The sequence below is a fragment of the Orcinus orca genome, chromosome 16, assembly GCF_937001465.1.
Source record: "Orcinus orca chromosome 16, mOrcOrc1.1, whole genome shotgun sequence".
NCBI lineage: Eukaryota > Metazoa > Chordata > Mammalia > Artiodactyla > Delphinidae > Orcinus > Orcinus orca.
The window spans coordinates 55829558-55848473 of record NC_064574.1 but is presented as its reverse complement, the minus strand read 5'-3'; the positions used below and the strand labels follow the sequence as shown (position 1 = coordinate 55848473).

The 18916-nt window shown below is 41.5% G+C and overlaps 1 protein-coding gene across 20 annotated transcripts in view; it reads right to left on the bottom strand.

The window, feature by feature from the left end:
- Positions 1-18916, bottom strand: part of RBFOX1 (RNA binding fox-1 homolog 1) — a 2185863-nt gene that overhangs the window by 117344 nt on the left and 2049603 nt on the right. For all 20 annotated transcript variants that reach the window (XM_033428861.2, XM_049699911.1, XM_049699912.1 and 17 more), the window contains 3 exons: positions 13617-13760; positions 6936-6989; positions 50-142 (listed from right to left, as the gene is read on the bottom strand). In XM_033428861.2, coding sequence (XP_033284752.1) covers positions 50-142; positions 6936-6989; positions 13617-13760 — 291 coding nt within the window. The remainder of the gene's footprint in view (positions 1-49; positions 143-6935; positions 6990-13616; positions 13761-18916) is intronic.

The following is an 18916-nucleotide window of genomic DNA, read 5'->3' as shown; positions in this document are numbered from 1 at the left end:
AGCAGACACTTATCAAAAAGATGAAAAGGAAAATATTTTGGACATGCACCTCGATTTTACGGCCCTCTACCACGGTGCCGTGTAATTTCTCCCTCGCCCTGTCCGCATCGGCACTATTTTCGAAAGTTACGAAACCAAATCCCTGCATGCAGGAGGGAGAAGGGAAAACAACATGCAGATTATTATTTTCAGTCAACGACCACTGTGGAACGTTCTCTCGCTTTAATTTCTATTTCTTGTCCTGGCTTCAGTTCTGTAACATGCAAATTAGAGAAATTATAAGAGTACTAAAATGTGCAATAAGTAAGCGACAAATGTGAACAAGATTTTTGTTTTCTGTCACCCGTTAGCTGTCACCCCTGAAGGATTCAAAGAATGATACCAGAAATACCTTTCTAAATGTCACTACAGAAGAAAAGAAATCTAACGGAAAGAAAATGAGATCAAAATAAATGTACAGTGTCTTCACAGAGAAGAAAATGAAATAACGAGGGAAAAAAAAGGGAACCACTTTCTTGACATGCAAATTAAGAAGAAAAGAAAAGAAAACGTGTGCACAAAATTCAACAATGAATGCCAGAATCTTCTAACATTGCCTACAGAGTCATGCTGTGTGGTTTTAAGACCAACTCTTCTCCATGCAGTTTTAGGGTTATTCAAATTTGTCAATTCTACAGCCTTTATGTCTCAAAAAATAAAAATTAAAAGCCTAAAAAAAAGGAAAGACCTTTTTTTATAATAAATCTTAAACTCTGATCTAATAAGCAAAATAATCCCATGAAATGAATAGAAATAAACATCAATTGATTAATAATGCAAACAGTTCAAGTAACATTTTTGTATTAATACTTCCCCTCTGACCCTGAAAATAATATACATGCTTCGGAATTTGTCAACTTTCCCGACTACTTTATTAACCCAAAAGGGAAATGTGTATTCATATGGTAAAGTCCTAAGACATTATGCTGGTATTCATTTATCAAATCAACTGGTAGAAAATAAAGAAGCTCCTTTAATAGAATGTTATTTATAATAACACTCTGGGAACTTTTATTGGTCAATAACAAATATACCCTTTTCTGCACCACTGGCATATTTTGTTTAATATTTCAGCCTCAAAAAACAACCCCCCAAACATCGCATTGTTAAAAATCCATCCTTTTTCTTCACTGACACTGTTCCTAAGAAGAGTACAGAAAATATGACGCATTATTTTTAAAACCCCTAAAAATATTTGTACATCTTGTTCAGAAATATACACCAACCGTTTGAAACAATTCCAGTGCAAATATGCCCAGCTCGTTCTGGTCTTCACAGTGTAAACTGGGTGAAATAATGCAATGTGCCAGGACTCCTCTTTGTGTTCAGTAATCTTTACATAAAGGAAAAATGCTAGCTTTAAGCTTAGCTGGGGCAGTAGACAGTCTGTCCCACTAATAAAATAGACCGTCATTACAAATCACAGCTAGTCATTAGCTGTTAACTCTCAGATCCTCATTAGATTGCTAAAGGGATGTCCGAAACTCAGGGTATTTAGAGAGCTGTTACCCAGTGCTTTAACTAAGAGAGAACTTTCCAATATTAAGATGGGCTCATGCATAGAAGAAACTAGCTGTGGATGTCTTCAAGTTAGATTAGATAATTATCTGATAGAGAAAAAAATTAATTATTCACTTGGGGGATTAGGCTGAATTACCCTTCATATTTCCCACAGGGAGGGTCCATGATTAGGGTAGGTCTGAACTATTTGATTAACCTAATAAGGTTACATGCTTAGAAGGACGCTACTTAGTTCTATACATCACTGGTAGGATGCCCACATTTGGTACTCAAAGATACGTGCCGATTAGTTCTGAAATAATAGCTCTTCAACAGGCAAAAGACAGAATTTGGGGGAGGGGGTCGCTCTATTTGATGGCTCTGACTCTTAGCCAGTGGGTCCCACACTTAGTTGTACATCAGAAGGAACTGGAGAGCATATTAAACATTCAGATTCCTGAGCCCTGACCCATATCTATCGGATCAGAATCCCTGAGTGGAACCCAGAAATCTGCCGAAAAAGTTACCTATGTGGCCCAGCAATTGGGTTTCCATGGCCTCTCATACCACTAAGCACTATCAGAAGGATTGTTCTTTGAATGAGTAAAATATTACATTGCCAGTTTCTATAGAGCAATTTAGGGAGTGGAGTGAGTTTTTGAGATGAATATCTATCTGACTTGGTGATTCGCATCTTAAACCTGGGGGTCAGCCAAAATCACATAGGAATGTTCTCTTCCTGACCTCTAAGCCCAGTGCTCTAGCATCCATAGCTATGCCATACATTTAATAAGTAATTAGGGAAACTAGGACTCCGGCTCTATCTGGGGCGATTCTTTCACTTGGCAAGGAAAGGAAGTCCACAGTCCGATGTGATTTATCGATGGAGGGCTTGGTGGCATCATTGTTGTCGATAGGCACTAACAGTCGGTGTCACCGCAGTGCTGGAAGGAACATAGGCAGGAGAAAGTCGAACGTGCCACCCACCTGTCTAACACGATCCCAACGAATCGAGTCATTGTGATTGTGGTCTGAGCCCAGAGCAAACCACACTGGCCTAAAAGCTGCATCATGTATGTCAGGGAGAGGTGAAAGTGAAGATAAAAATTTATTCTGAACCCCAAGTTCATAAACTAAAAAGGAATTCTACTCCATTTTCACTTTCCTTTGAAGTAAAAAAAAATATATTTATTCTCTTTATTATTATTTTTACTCATTATTTTCTGCTAAACTTTTTTTTTTTTTTTTTTTGAGTGGCTCATTTCAACCTGCTGAGATGCCTAGTTGAGATCTGGCAAAGCTGGGTTCATGAAGACCTTGCTCCAGACTCAGTCCCCCAAATACCAAAGGGATTCTCCTACGTGTGCCATTGGACAATCCTACCTCCCACCCAGGTAAGAAGTGCTATGATGTCCCTGGGTCAGAAGATGGCCAGATTCTCATCTGGGGAGCTACACCATAACCAGAGACCACCAGCTGGCCATTGTTAGGCACCCTCTCCATCAAGCACAGGTGCTGTTTCTTTTGACCTGCCTCGTGGTCAGAATTCTGTCTTAAGCAAAATGTAACTTGCAGAATCCTCTTAAAATATTTTGAATATTTTTATCTCAGTCTTAAAAAGGGGATCAAAAGAAGCACCTTCTGGACTTGGCCTGGTGAGCACAGGAAGGAACTGAGTGCAACACAATAACCCTGTAAAGATCAAGTGTGCAGGAGGGGCTGTACGGGGGGAGTCAGATGCTCCCTAAGTGCTGGAGGAGAGACACTGCTTCCCAGGGTTTACCTTAACAGAGAAGGGGGAGCTAAGAGAAGGTGCAATCCTTCAGGAGAAGAGAATCTGGGATATTTGTGCCCTATGATGGGAAGGCATGACCCCTAGGCAGATAATGGCGACCCTAACGTGGACCAGCCGTGACTTGCTTATTTTTAAATCTTTTTGTGAAACATAAATTCTGATCTTCCTGTATCCCAGTTATTTTTCTACTTTAGTGTTGTGGGATATATTTAGGCGATATCTTCCCTTTCTGTAGTAATACAAATACAATATTTTATAGCTGAAATAAAGGCTCTGAAGTATCCGGGATGGATGTGTGCGCTGACTTTTCATCTTACATGAAAATCTGATTCCACCAGTTTCTGGTGCAGAGAACTCCTATCACCTAGAAGAGGAGAGCTGTTGAAAAGGGTCTGAAGGCTCATTTTCCTGTGGGACTAAGGGCTTTATGACCCACTTGTTCCCAATCGCCTTTTCACACGCAGACCCTTCTCCCTGGAAGACCATCTTCCCTCCTTCCCTTCCCTGGGAAACCCTGACTCATCTTTTTCTCGCAGCTTAAATGCCACTTCTCCCAGAAACCCTCCCAGCTTCCAACAAGATTGGTCTGCCTGCTTGGAGTCTCAGCAGCCTTTTCGCTGAGAACACAGCAAACTCTGTTGCATCTGTTTGTCTTAAGGATCCGTCTCTCAGGCTACTCTGGAAAGTCTGTGAGAAAAGGAAGCACTTCTGTCTCGCTCATGTCCGATTCACCAACCTTGTACTGGAATGCAACCAATACTACAGACATCACTGAATCAAAGAGCAGACTGCATTTCCTAGGTCTATGAAAAAGTAGCTATCTCTGGCTGCACCCCCCAAATAAAATGTTTCAGAGGTAAACACAACATCTTAAAATCTCCGAAAAGGAAAAATGAATGATAGTATCTCGCACCCTGAAATGCTATCTCATTCCATTTTCCAAGTCTGGCAGATCTTTTCTGAAAGTGATTTCCTTGTTTACTTGCTATCCTTCTATACATGAACTTGTACATTATACATCCCCAGGATGATAATAGATACTGCTTGTGTGTATATAGGTGTATATGCACAGGCACATGCACACACACACACACACACCAAACACCCACATTGAGCCTCCCTCATTGAGCATTGAGTGGCTGTCTTGGGATGGTCCCCAAAGACGACGGCCAGAAGGTCAGCTCCTAGCTTGTAAGCTCTCCTGTATTTCCTGGCTACTTCTCCAATACCAAAGGATGAAAATCAGGTCATACCAACAGTTCAGGTTTCTCGACCATTAAAGCGGAAATGTTCCTTTAAATAAGACCTTTTCCCATAAAGGATAACGTCAAGTACGAAAGGAGGATATCCCCGTGTGAGCTGTTTCCTTCATTCAGCAGTTCCCAACTGGACTGTCTCCATGACATTCCAGTGGTACCAGTCAGCTCCCACACCTGCAAGACCAGTTCTTTCAGAGGGAGCAAACCCACTGAGAGAGGCTATTTTTGATGGTTCTTAATCAAAAAAAAAAAAAAGGCTTCACAGCTTCACAAAATCAATCTCTCGATGCAGCAAATTTAAATGGTCTTATTCCTAAAGCCCTAGAGACAGGCTAATCACGAGAACGAGGGAAGAAGTCTTAAAAATAGCACCACCATTGTCCTTTCAAAATAGCAAATGATATTCTTCTAATGTCCTTAAACAGCTCTCGAAAAAAATTAAATAGCTTCCTCCAACTTGCAAAAGTTACAAAACAAAGTACACATGGAATATAAATTAAAAAAAAAAACCACCTTTAAAGGCAGCAGTGCTAGGACTCAGCATTAGAAGAAAGTTGGCCAACATCTTCTATAACTTTGCCCAGAATACATCAGTCCTGAGTGAAAAGGATCAGGCACATTTTTCTCTTAATGCACTTGACTTTGCACATATAGAAATAGTACCTGTAATGCTTTTCATACCACAGCAGAAAGAGAGTTAGCTTATTTTTCCCCCAGCCTGGAGGTCAAACTACTGACATATTACAAGGATGACTGTAAAACACCTGAAATTACACAAAGATGAGCTCCCTAAAGTAGCAAAACCAGAGTATAATGAATTGATTTTTCTTTTTTTTTACACTCATCTGGAATATCACACCACCATTTTGACTGTGGAAAAGAGAATACTGGCATTTTCTTTCTTCAATTCAATTAGCATTATCCTATTAGGTTAATACTAAACCTATTTAGGACGAAGAGGGTACAGACTGTCCAAGGAATAATAAAGGATTGCTTTGTGGGGAGGAAATGGTTACAATACCCAGGAGACTGGCTCTTGCCCCCTCAGGTAAAACCTGTTCTTTTTAGTAACCCTCCTGGATGCTGGCTTGTTCCAAATTGCCTGTGTACGAAAAGCTCTGGGGCTGAACCCGGGATCTCTCTGTGCTTGGTAATCAACTTCTCTCCATCCCCACTTTCACAGTCTGGGGATGTGAAGGCAGCTGAACGTTCCTGGCAGACCGGAAACCAGGCAGAGTTATTGAACGTGTTCCCTTTCTAGTTCCTGATGTCAATATCCAAGTCTTTTGCAGCATCCTTCCCTGTTACCACAGTATCTGCGGCTGCTCTGCCAAATGCACTGCTTTCCTCCGGGGAGATTCTGATGGCTCTCTTGCATTTTCCATCAATGCAGGTAGAAGGAGGATGCTTTAGCAACCTCGAAGCCCCAGGGGGCGAAGGGCTAGTTTGCATTCAAAGGAAGCGAGGGCGTGTGTCAAAAACAGGAAGACACAGGGTTTATTAGTTTAACCACAGCCCTGGTAGGTTTGTTAAAACACAGATTGCTGGGCTCCAATTTCTGAGGATCTGATTCAATAAAGTCTGGGTTGGACCCTGAGAATCTGCATTTCAAAATCCCCAGGTCGTGCTGATGCTGCCCGTCTGGATACTGCTCTTAGATGACCACTGATACAGAAGATGTTTTGGAAGAGTTGGGCTTTTTTTTCCTACCAACCTATTTCCATTTTGAAGTTGCTGGACTTTGACCACATAACCTCTGATTTTTACTAACACTGTTAGCTCTAAGAAAATCTACTTAAAAATTGGTTTCCCAGAAAAAAAAAAAAAAAAAAGCTAACTAAAAGCAATGGCAAATTGCAAAATGTGGGTGGGTACACAGACTAATGGATCAAGTTTTATTCAAAAGGTTGGTGTATATGAGGTTTTCTCCCCTACAACCCAGGAAAAGAACTGCACTTTATTAATACAGAATAATCACATATTTACCTGCTCATGAGACTATCAACTCACTTTTTAATATAAAGAACATAATTATCACTGAAAAACAAAAATGTAGCAACAACATTATTTTTTTAAGCATGGGTAGTTTTCCTCTGGAAAATTGATATATAGACATCTACAGATATATATAAAACAGCGATTTAAAATTACCCCCTCATACATTTTAAACTGAATCCAATGTAGTCCCCACCATTTTGGAAACGGGAGGTGGTCCCTAAAGGAATTCCCACGGAAGTGTATTTTCACAACGTACTGATTAAAACAGTGCAGTTGTTTCCCCGTATTTATAACAAGCATTTCAACATAAGCTAAACAATTCTAAAGTGAATGAAGTTGCTTACCTTTGAGCCTCGCTCATTAAAAATAATTTCAACATCTAAGATTTTACCAAATTGCTGCAAAGAAATAGAAATATTTTATAAGCAAGAAGAGAAACACACTGAATCATATTATGCGCATGGGTAATTGTGCCCCAAGTCAGAATTTGTTTTCTCTTTTAATGTCAAGGATATACATTTTATGTTGTTCTTTCATTAAACGATGCACTTGAACCAAGAGAAAATACAACCGCATGTATTATTTCCAAATTATGGCATATCCCACCATATAAGCTATCAGAATAGGGGCCCAGTACCAAGTATGTAACCGAGAGGTTAATTCTACTTTTCTTTCTTGATATGTGAGTGATTGCCTTCCCAGGCACTGAGCAGCAAAGATTAAAAACAGCTAGTATATACAAGGGCTCTTCTAGGCTACGTCACTAGCCACTGGGCAAAGCCCGCTTGGTGAAGTGGGATTTTGATAGTAAAATATCCGACTAGAATGCGATGTTGAGGATTTTGGACCTTGGCTCTGCAAAAGCCAGGAGCAGCCAGGCCATACAAGAGAAGTAAAGATAAAAGGAAGATCCACTACACAGATACCCATCACAAGCAAGAAACCAGCACAGTTGTGGTCTATCCTCAGGCTGAAAAGTACTCCTTTCAAGATGATTCTCCATGTTGTTAAACAAACAGATTTTAGACAATTAGCGTGAATAGGCTTTATAAAAAGTGGAAGAAACTCAACACATTCAAATCTAGAAACACAGTTTCAGATGACAAATACATTAGGTAGCCTGATAAAATACAGATGCCTAGTTAAATTTAAATGTCAGATTTTTCAGGATAAGTGTACCCCACACAATATTTGGGACATACTTATACTTAATAAAATATTTGTTATCTGAAATTAAAATTTCTGATATTGTGTCTTGTATTTTGTAACTTACTATGACTAGTAACAGACTACCCTAGTAGTCCTAGTGACACACGCACATCAGTCTGTAATTCACACTTAAAAAATGGGAACATGGACCCCGCTCCAAAAGCATTTGATAATTCAAAATCCTTTTCCCTGATGCTGGAATCCTTTCTGTTTTCTTAGATCGCATGAAGTCGAATGGGCATTTTTTGAGTGTGGTCTGTTCTACATGAGTACAGGTGGGAGACAGTAGCGCAAAAGTGTGTGACAAGGCCCAGGGGAAAATCAGATAGAAATTTTACCCTGACGCAGAATGAGAGCAAATGCCTGTTTCAGTGATTAAAAAACAAACAGAACAACATAAAGTAAAATTTCCATCCTCTTTTTCCCTGATTTTGAGCCTTCCTATTGTTCCATTTGCTTTTGCAGCCTGAATTTTTGTTACATCTTTTATAACCCTAGGAGATTCTGTATTCTGTCTCTCTCCACTGGGTGGAAAGCCTTAAGCAGCCTTTGTGTAGCAGAGGATGGAGCCATGGGGAGGGAGGGGCAAGAGAGAAAGGGAACAATTAGATACAGAGAATTAGGGGCAGCTTGACTGACCCATGTACACCACTCACAGAATACTGGGAGGCCCGGAGAGTAAGTGTCAAGAAGGTCTTACTGAGATTCAAAAAAAAAAAAAAAAAGAAACAAAAAAATTTGGAATATACAGAGGCTATCCTCTGGAATGTACAAATAAATCTACATTACTCAGAAAGACAGAAAAACATATGTATGCTCCAGTCGAATATAAATAGCTCAAAATCTTGAAATGAGAGTAGTTTTGACTATGAGAAAAAGAAACCCAAAGCTATGTCATCTTGGGCCACAGAAATGTGCCCATCCCTCAGGATATGTACCCATCCAGTGGATTACAGACTTGAATTCTTCTTGTGGAGCAGAAGTGCTTCTCTACTTCAGAGAGAAGTAGAAGGATAGGAAGAAATCAAGAAGAGAAGGCTCAACCAGGAGAGAAGATGGAAGGTCTACATCTCTAGCATGCCGTATGGAAATACCAAGAAACACGCAGCTAACTCGCCCTGTAATTTGTGGACACTAAACTATTCTTTTGGTCAAGAGAAGATTCTTCTACTGCATTTTCCGTGCCCTTGATTTGGGCAGAGAAAATCGTTAAAAATAGAAGATAATTTTCAGATTTGGGAAATGCAGGATTTGCCATTGAAAGGTGAAGTGAATTTCATAGTTAAAAAGTCCTCCAGCTTTGTGAACTCCTCAGAAGCCATAATTCTGATATAACCTCCTTAGAATATTCAGTCCAGACAGATGCTATCATATTTATTTCAGGCCTAAGAGGCTGGAAGCACACATATTTATGGACAGAGAAGCTTGAAAAGGACTTCCTCTAAAACCATGAAGCAAATGTCATCCATGGAACATTCTCTAAGCAGTCAACACAAAAACACTTCCTTTAAAGTAAGATCTGGTTGAGACAGAACCAATGAAAAGGTAATCTTCACATGTGTCATTCCCTGAATGGAACAATGGCACCATATGCCCTGAAACGGTCCCCAATGTTTGCCTCTTTGGCAGTTGCCACTGGGTGGAAGATCCTCAAAGCCAGTGAAACAAGCCACAAGAAGAATGCTGATGTAAGCCCCCTTCCTAAGGCAGTTGTGTACTATATTTATAGTATCAACAGTTTAATTGGGAAGTTTGGTACTAATGATGTAAACACAGCTGGCACATTTTCAATTTAAATAGACACAACTCATTCGCAGACATAACTAGGATTTGTTTGCTCAACACCGACATTCAGCCGTGTTCAACAACATCTCAGAAGCCAGGCGAGGTGTTTCAATAGCTGTGTCAAGGATAAAATCCAGGAGCTTACAGGCACACACTTGGGCAAATAGGTACCACCCATTTTTAGATATTCTCAGATCAAATAATATTTCTCTGAAAACCTCTGAAAAGTGTTCAATGGATACAGTATAAAACATGAAAGTAAAGCTTAGTTCAAAGAGTGTGCATGGAGGCTAAGAAAAGGCATCATCCCAGTTTTCTTAGGGTCAGCTTCATGTTTTGGATGCAGAATAGAAGGCAACATGCCATGTCCGAAAACATCTCTATTTTGTTATACATCAAAGGTGATCGTGAAAGCTTCTTTTCTTCTCTAATGAAAACTTCTTTTGCATGTTCTGAAAGTCATGTAATCTGTGTCTGGTGACAATAGAGAATTCAGTGGATCATATTCATGCCCCAAAGGCCTGTATTTTGATAACGAAAGCAAGGCTGTGCCCTTGACAAGGCAGTGGTAAAATGTGAAGCCAGTACTCACTGAACAGCTGTTTCTGAAGACAATTCTAGAATGAAATGCCCTGTATCAGAGGTCTGGATCTATAATCACCACCTCTCTCACACCGCAAATGCTTACTATTAAATATTAAGTTAAATTGAGCTTTTTATTCAAGAGCAAGACATTGTGATTAATTTGGTGGAAATCCATACATTGCTTTCATGGGTTCATTGAAAATTCAAACGGAAAGGAAACGCATGCTCTGACATGATCAAGAAGTAGGTAGCTGGGGCCAGAACCAAGGCCCCTGATAATATAAGATCCCATTCACTCACACGCCAACTGGTGTTTTAAAAAGACTCTGGCTTCTGCTTTGGATGTTGTGGCCACATCATGTTTTGACCAAGGAAAGTTCCATCTAAAAAAGGAAAAAAACCCAGGAAATCTAAGATGACCTGGATGATTTAATGCCAAACACTGGAACAAATTTATCCAAAAGAGAAGGAAGTAAAGAATATAAAGCAAGGGGCTTCCCTGGTGGCGCAGTGGTGGAGAGTCCACCTGCCGATGCAGGGGACACGGGTTCGTGCCCCGGTCTGGGAAGATCCCATGTGCCGCGGAGCGGCTGGGCCCGTGAGCCATGGCCGCTCAGCCTGCGCGTCCGGAGCCTGTGCTCCGCAACGGGAGAGGCCACGGCAGTGAGAGGCCCGCGTACCGCAAAAAAAAAAAAAAAAAAAAATATATATATATATAAAGTGAATTGTGAAAGAAGGGAAACCAGGATTCTGACAAAGAGACACTAAAGCCACACATTAAAAATAAAATGTTGAGGCACCTGCGGTAACCATTAGGCCTGCAGGGGTTGCGAGCTTCACGGCTGAATTATTCATGGTTACAGAAGTTGTTCTAAACACTGCCACTGAAAAAGGAGGCTGTTTTTCCATTGGGTTTTGGTTTTGGTTTGAAATCCCCATGGCCATACTGAACAAAAGAGACCAAGAAGAAAAACGCAAAAATCTTTGTGAGGGTTTTTCTCTGCCATCTCACTCCTTGTAGCCCCTGCCAGAGTGAAGGGACCAGGGCAAAACAGCAACAAAAGGAGAGATGACATCTCATGTCTCAATGACTTGGAAAACACCTGATTGGGATTAAAATGTGATTTCTTAGAGTCACTGTGAACCGAAAGAGGAAACCACGTTTAATTCTCTCAACTGGAGTGGAGGAACCGATCAGAATGTTTACAGATGCCTTTTCATGTGATCCATGCCACTAAGTGTATCACATAGCCACACGAGTTTGCCGCCACCCAGGTTTGGCCAGGAAGGATACATTTTTTGCAGTATTAAAATTCCATGGCTTCAGAATGGTGGTTGTAAACCAAGGAGGTCTCAGAGTTATTGCAGAGTCCAGGAATCCGTAGGTCCCCGATGATTTTTACGGACAAAACCCATGAAAAAATCTTGCATACTTTAAAAATTGGACAGAGAGGCAGTTTGTGATGAACTGAATTAATTTCAGAATTACCGAATGCTGCATTTTCTGAATAGATAGATAGATTCTAAGTGTAGCTATCATCTTGTCAAATCCACATCTTGTCAGTTGCTTGAAAATTTTGACTTACAAAAAGTAGCTCTGAAACTAGTAGATTTCGATCAAGGTTTGACAACCGGTAGCACGATCCATCTTTTGGCAAGACTTTGCTCTATGCCACCTGTTCTACCCCGATAAGAATAGAGAGGCTCAGATATTCACACAAGCAGGATCTCTTCTTCGGAGTCTAGCTGTGAATATTTTGAATACCTTAGCAGTGTAGCCCTCTGGTAACTTTCAAGATAACAAAGAAGACAAGCGAGGACAGAGCATCCTCAGGGGTGGGAGTTGGGGCGTGTTGCAATGAGTGACACCAGAAAAGAGCACAGGATGGTCATTAAGAGGACCAAATTCAAAGCCAGCATCCCAGTGACACTTGATGAATTAAGACACATTGAAGAACAAGACAACTTCTGAACCTGACGTGGCAAAAGGGATCTAATTCTTCTGGCTGTTGATCATTCAAACCTGGTCTCACTGCTTTACACACACTTAACCTTGGCTTTAACTTTGAATGTTCTGCACTTTTCAAAGTCATCTTTGACCTGAAAGTGCCCGAGGGTATCTCTGCTCTGCAAGAGTTAGAGGGCTCAACTCAAGGTTATTACCAAATGAGAGAGATAAAAGAGCAGAAGTTGACCTTTTCCACTGAAATGTCAGGATTCAAGCCTGGGTATCTTAAATATGAGGACGCTTCTTTTGCTTTTGTGTCAGATGCACACTTGATAAACATCACGCATGTTAAAGAAAATGTTCATGCTAAGCCCTCCATTGTGGAGTGATGACACAGAGCTCGCCTTTTCACATGGGGAAGGAGATCTAGTTGGCTCAGAGCTAGGCATTAAAGTTGAGCCTCTTCTTATTCCTTTTGTAATATCTGCATCCATCCAAAAAGCTTTTGGAAGGGGAATCTCTAGGCCACCAACCTCTACTCTAAGTCATATGTTAAGGACGTAGTTTTGTTCATTGAATCCACAGACATTTCCCACCAATGCTGGGCTGTCATAGACAAACAGACTGACTGCATTTGCAAAAATGAATACTATCCAAGTCCTGTCGTAGCTTTGTCCTTTGATGGAACACTGAGTCCAAAGAAATGGCAAACTCATCCCTTCCCAAGGAGGATGGTGCAAATATCGTCCAGAAAAAGAATCAGGGTCACAATGTCCCATGAGCAAGCAACCCTATCATTTCTTTTCTCTGGGTTGGTGGTAGCTTCTGCCCTGCTCTGTGTTCCACCGTGGTGCCTGGGCAAGGCTGTCATTTGTGGCATATGACATCATAATCAAAATCTCTGAATCCTCACCACGGATTCTGGGAGAACGTACATTGCAGGATGCATGTCAGACTCAGAAATCTGTAGTGGTTTTGTCTTGTTTCAGTGAAGCTTTATGCAGAACTAATTATTCTCAACTTCCTCTGAAATCTAGATGCTCAGTGCCTGGGAAAGAGTAAGGTCTGCAGAAATATGTCATGAGTCACTCTTCCTAATAATTTGGCAATTGCAATAGCAAGAAAAACCAAGGTGGATCATCATGGTTATTTTAGTCATGACATGGGGTCCCGGGCCACTCGATGGGGGATCATCAATGGGCTTGTTGCAACCATGTGTTATCTGGGAGCCCATTTTCCATTTGACATTCAAATTGCTAATTAGAAGAAGTACCATTGGTCCAAGTGGAAAGCTGGTGAACATATGCAAAGAAATTCATACTAAAATCATAGAGATCCTGGCCCCAAGATACCCACAGACTAGGATCTAAAATGCCTTTTTTCCCCCAGCCATGTAAACACCTCACCTTCGTATTATGAATACCAAGAACTTACATGAGGAGGGAAGGGCTCTGGGGATCCCAGAGCGGGCACTGCAGAGGAGAAAGGCAGTACTTACGCCAAACATTTGTCGGAGGTCGGGATCCCGGAACCTGAAGGGGATGTTGGAGACGTGCAGCCTCTTGGGCTGGGACTTGTTTTCCGTATTTTCGGAAGGTTGTGTCTGGGGCTGACCATCCGTGGGCGCCGCATCATCTGTCTGCTAAAAGAACAAGAGGAAAGCAAAGAGGCTCTGAGTGGACCCGAACGTTCTTTCCAGTGTGCTTTTGCTTCCCCTAAATGGTAGGAAAATGCCAGAGCAAAGGAATAAGGACAGGAAGAAACTGCTGAGTCATTCATTCATTCATCCAACAAATATTTATTGAACATCCACTGAGCGCCCATTACGGATCCAGGATTCAGCAGCAAGCAAAACAACAAAGATCGTTACTGTCATGGATCCTAATTCACACAGGGGAAGACAGACAATAAACTCATTAAGGAAATACAGAGCTGGCAGAAGGAGATAAGCACTATGGGGATAAAGCAAGGGGAGGGGCTCGCTGGTACTGGGGTGCAGCGAGTTCTAATAGATAATTAGAGAAAACCTCATCTAGAAAAGGAGAATACTCATTAAAGGTATCCCTTCATCGAGGCTGTTCAAAAATCTGAAAATATGCCTGCATAATTGTTGAGGCCATACAGATAAAAATATTAGTAAATCTCCTAAAACATTTGAAGAGGCTGTTTGGTGTTCTGAAGTCCAAGTAACCATCTGCCAGACTTAAATTTTATTTTTTACGGTTTTCATTTTTCATTTCTTGATTGTGCAGGCCTGTGCTGTTCATTATGGTTGGCCCCATGTGGCTCTTTAAAGTGAAATGGACTAAGATTAAGTAAAATGGGAAATCCAGTGCCTTCCTTGCACTAGCCACATTTAGCATGCTCAGTAGCCACACGTGGCTGGTGGCTTCCATGTCAGACAATGCAGATATAGAACATCTATATCTAGCAAGTTCTGTTGGCCTAAGTTGGTGTAGACAATGTTACATTATTAGCATAACTCATTACTCTGCCTCGCACTCTACCCCATCCCCCAAGTAAAAGCCTGGATAGTATGATATTACATTGACACCCCTACACAGGCAGGAACCAGGAGAAAAGCCACTTTAACATTTGAGTTAATCATATAGGCCATTCCCATACTCTCAGTTCTAGAGTTTTAACATTTCAGAGATGCTTCATTTCTAGATACTTCCTCTGCAATTAGCATGTACTGCCTCTAGGTGGCAGTAGATGCCACCTACATCAGATAACTGGCTTCGTAAAACAATGATGGAAAACCCATGCAAGAAGCCCATCAAATTTACCAGCAAGGGATTGTCCCCACCTACTTATAAGCAATTTAGAAGCATTTACCTGGGACAAAACTATCAATGCAGGCAGCTAGGTGTAAAATAATAAAGACAATCTTACCAACTAACATATGTATATATAAAGCCAAAATAACATAGGCATAATTAGTGACTTTCTCGTCAACCCTTGTATTTACTGACAGATTTCACTGGCAACTCCTTCCTAACACACCCTAAATTGTATCTGGAAGTCAAGACCTTCCGGTCGTTGCCATACTACTCTTCCAAGCTCCTTTGGTATTCAAAACCTACCAGCTAACTTTCTTCAACTTTCAAGGGCCCCGTCATGAAGATAATGTACCTGGTCATTTTGCCAACGTTGTTGGATTGAATAAAGAGGATGGTGATCGTTTTCTAATCTGGAAAATGAGCAATAACAATGGTGCACACCTTATAAGGTTCTGTGACGACTGAACACAGTAACACATGATGCCGACTTGGTAGAGTTCTCGGCACACAATACAGTCAATAAATGGGAGGTAAGGCAATTTTTAGACTGGTGGTGATTTTTACAAAAATGTCAAAGGACATGTGCAAAAAGCCTCTCAGGAAACATGAAGGAAAGGTTCTCATACGCTTATTAAACACATCTTTCCTGAGCAACTACTATCCCCTGGACACTTAAGTTCGTCCTCCAAAGCATATGCAGTCCCTAGTTTAGTGGAAGTGAAAGAGGTAGGAAAAGACAATTGTAATACAGACTATTGAGAGCAGGGGTCAGAATGAATCACAGGGGGCTGAGTAAACTTAAGTCAGGGACACACCACAGGCGTGCCGATTCTGAAGGTTACATTTTCACTGGGAGATGTTTAAGAGAAAAGGTAAAGGGGACCAATACTGTACCAGCAGAGGACAAAGCATGTGGCAGGATGCAGAGAGGTGAATCGTGTTCTGGATTCGGGGGAATACATGTGGACCTTTGTGTCACTAGTTGGTGGGCATGTGTATGAAGGAAGGGCGGGAGAATACACTATAGAGGGAGGCAGGGGTTGGACCATGAAGAACCCTGGGTGCAGCCCAAGAGGATACATTTCATCCTAAAAACTAGGAGGAGACACTTAAGGATCATAGCAGGGGTGTGACATGGGCAGTGCGAGACACAAGCTGAGCCATGGGAGATGAATGATAAATGTCTCTTTCCTGGCTGGCTGACTCACCAATTGAATGGGTGAATGCATTACGAGTATATGAAGAAATGAATGAATGAAGGAGTGAACCATCAGCTTAGCCACCTTCAAGTGATAGTCAAAGAACAATATTATAACACTGAGACCCAGAGCAGGGACTGTATTTTCTCTGCTGGTAATATGAAGTCTGGCGACATACCCATGAGATAGATAGAAATGACTTTGCATCATGAGACTGTCACTTTCACAGGGGTCAGGGGTCTTAACTACCCCAACAAAAGACTTCTCTAAGTTTGCAGAAGCAGCAGCTCAGCCCCCATGCTTTCAAGCCCACTTTTTCCCTCTTGTTAGAAGTTGCTGTTCAAATGCAAATTAAAACCAGCTCCTTCTCCTCCCAAGAAGGAAACTTAGATTTGGATTTGTGTATATCTGCTGGATATTTCAGCTTAATAAAGCTAATTAGGAATTACAGAGATTATGATTAAACATATTAAATGATTAATAGCATTATGCTGCTCATGTGAAAATGAAAATTAATCATCTTTAGTCAAACAGGACTTTGGAGAAATCTTTGCATTGTTTCCTTTGATAAAAACATACACCGCTCAATTAATCATTGTGTAGCGTGTGCAAATATACAAATGCTCATAAATGGTTGTGTCGGAATACCTGTGTGTTAAAAGTAATTTCAAAGATAACACGGAAGAAGAAAAACTCAACCAAAAATACTTCAGACATCATAGGGAAATGGAAAGGAAAGGGAAGAGGAGGAATGTCAGGATCCAGAGGTTGAAAAAGAAAAATAGAAAAAAAAAACCTTTTAGATTGAGCGTGCCTGCTTCTGTGGTGTGATGTAACACAAGATGGGGCTTTGATGAGGACCAAATGTAGGAGGTGAACAAAAAAAGCTACGACAGAGCCTCAGTCACGCTAGGAGCCAGAGCTACAGGAATGACCCTTACTGACCCACATCTTGAGTATTTCAGGCTGTGAGATTTCCTTTTTGTTGGGAACTTTCAGAGAAAACATATTCAGAATATACTCAGTGTTTTATATCCCTCTATTAGTTTCCTAAGAAATTACCAAAACCCTGGTGACTTAAAGCAACAGAAATTGATTCTCTCCCAGTTGTAAGGGCCAGAAATGCACAATAAAGGTGCCACTGGGGCCACGCTCCAGCTGGAGGCTTCCAGGGGAAATCCTTCCTTGTTCTTCCAGCTGCTGGTGCCTCTTGGCTCAGCGGAGCTGCATAGCTCCAATCTCTCGTCTTCGTTTGGCCTTCTTCCCTCTGCATGTCTGAGACGCATCTCCCTCTGCCTTTTTCTTCTTACGAGGACATTAGTCATTGGATTTAGAGCTCACCCTAAATTGAGTATGATCTGGTCTTGAAATCCTTAACTTAATTACATCTGCAAAGACCTTTTTTTTCCCAAATAAGGTCACATTCCCAGGTTTACGAAGATCAGAACATAGACATATTTTTTGAAGGCCATCATTCAACTCACCAAGACCCCTGCTAAGGAAACATACCGGAAATGCATGGAGAATGAGTAATTGTTATCAAGGGTTATCAAGGTGTGGTTGTACTTTTTACCAGCTCTGGTAGCATGGGGCTCTCAAAAGGGTTGGCCTCAACCCAGGTTCAGAAGAAGGGAGAATGTCCCTACTAGAGGTGCCCCCAGGCTCTCATCCATCACACTGGCCACTCTGATGAGTTCCCTAAAACGAGAAGAGACTTGAGTCTTCCCTTCAAACGCAGGGGCTCCAAGACCCCCTTTCTGCACCTGCTTCTGGATGCACTGACACGCTTCGACCGGGCTGAGGAGCGTTCCTTCAGCCTCCAGAAAGGCCACCAGCACTTGCAAGAGGAAGACCTGCCTGCAGGTTCCCTGAACAGATGGATAAGCATCCCTGAGAACTCCGCTGAAGCTTATGGCAAAAGCGTAGGGCACAATGTCTAAAGACAAAAATAATGTGAAAAAGCTGCACAACTTACTAAAAGAATGAAACATCTAGAATGTGTCTTTCTGAAAGGCAGTGTCTACCTGGTTTGCAATTACATTCCCCAAGGCTTATGCACGTCAAAGCTTAGTGGGAATTAATCGTTGAAAGAAGAACTCTTGATTTATCCATGTCTGATGTTTTTCTTTTGAAAGTCATTTTGCCTCTAAAGTGGGAACCAACTGAATTAGAAATGTGCCTCGCAAACCCCATTTGGAAGATCAGAAGGTGGAACATAAAAACGAAGCAAATTCATACTGGTCCACTCGCTCAGAGATTGAAGGAAATTGAGACAAGTAAGGACGTGAGAGCCGTGAGCAGAATGGCCAGGGCACCATCCGTCTCAGAACCTTCCCATCCAGACCCTCACCCTGGTCTAGGAGATACAGCCCTAACCCCCTTGCTTCCTTCCTACCGCTCCCCTGTCTTGTTCACAGGCCTCTTTGCTCTCCCTTCAACATACTCAACACACGCCTCCTTAGTCTTTGCAGCTGTTTGTTAGCCCCTTTGCCTGGATATTTCTCTCCCCAGACGCCTGTGTAGCTTGCCCCCTCTTGCCAGTCAGGTCTCTGCCCAGATATCACTGATCGGAGAAGTCTTCCCTGGCCCCATCATCTAAAACAGCCACAACACAGAAAACTAAAAATAGAATTACCATATGATCCAACAGTCCCACTCCTGGGCATATACCCAGACAAAACTCTAATTCAAAAAGATACACGCACGTCTATGTTCATAGCAGCACTATTCACCATAGCCAAGACATGGAAACAACCTAAATGTCCATCAATAGATGAACAGATAAAGAAGATGTGGTATATATATAATATATATAC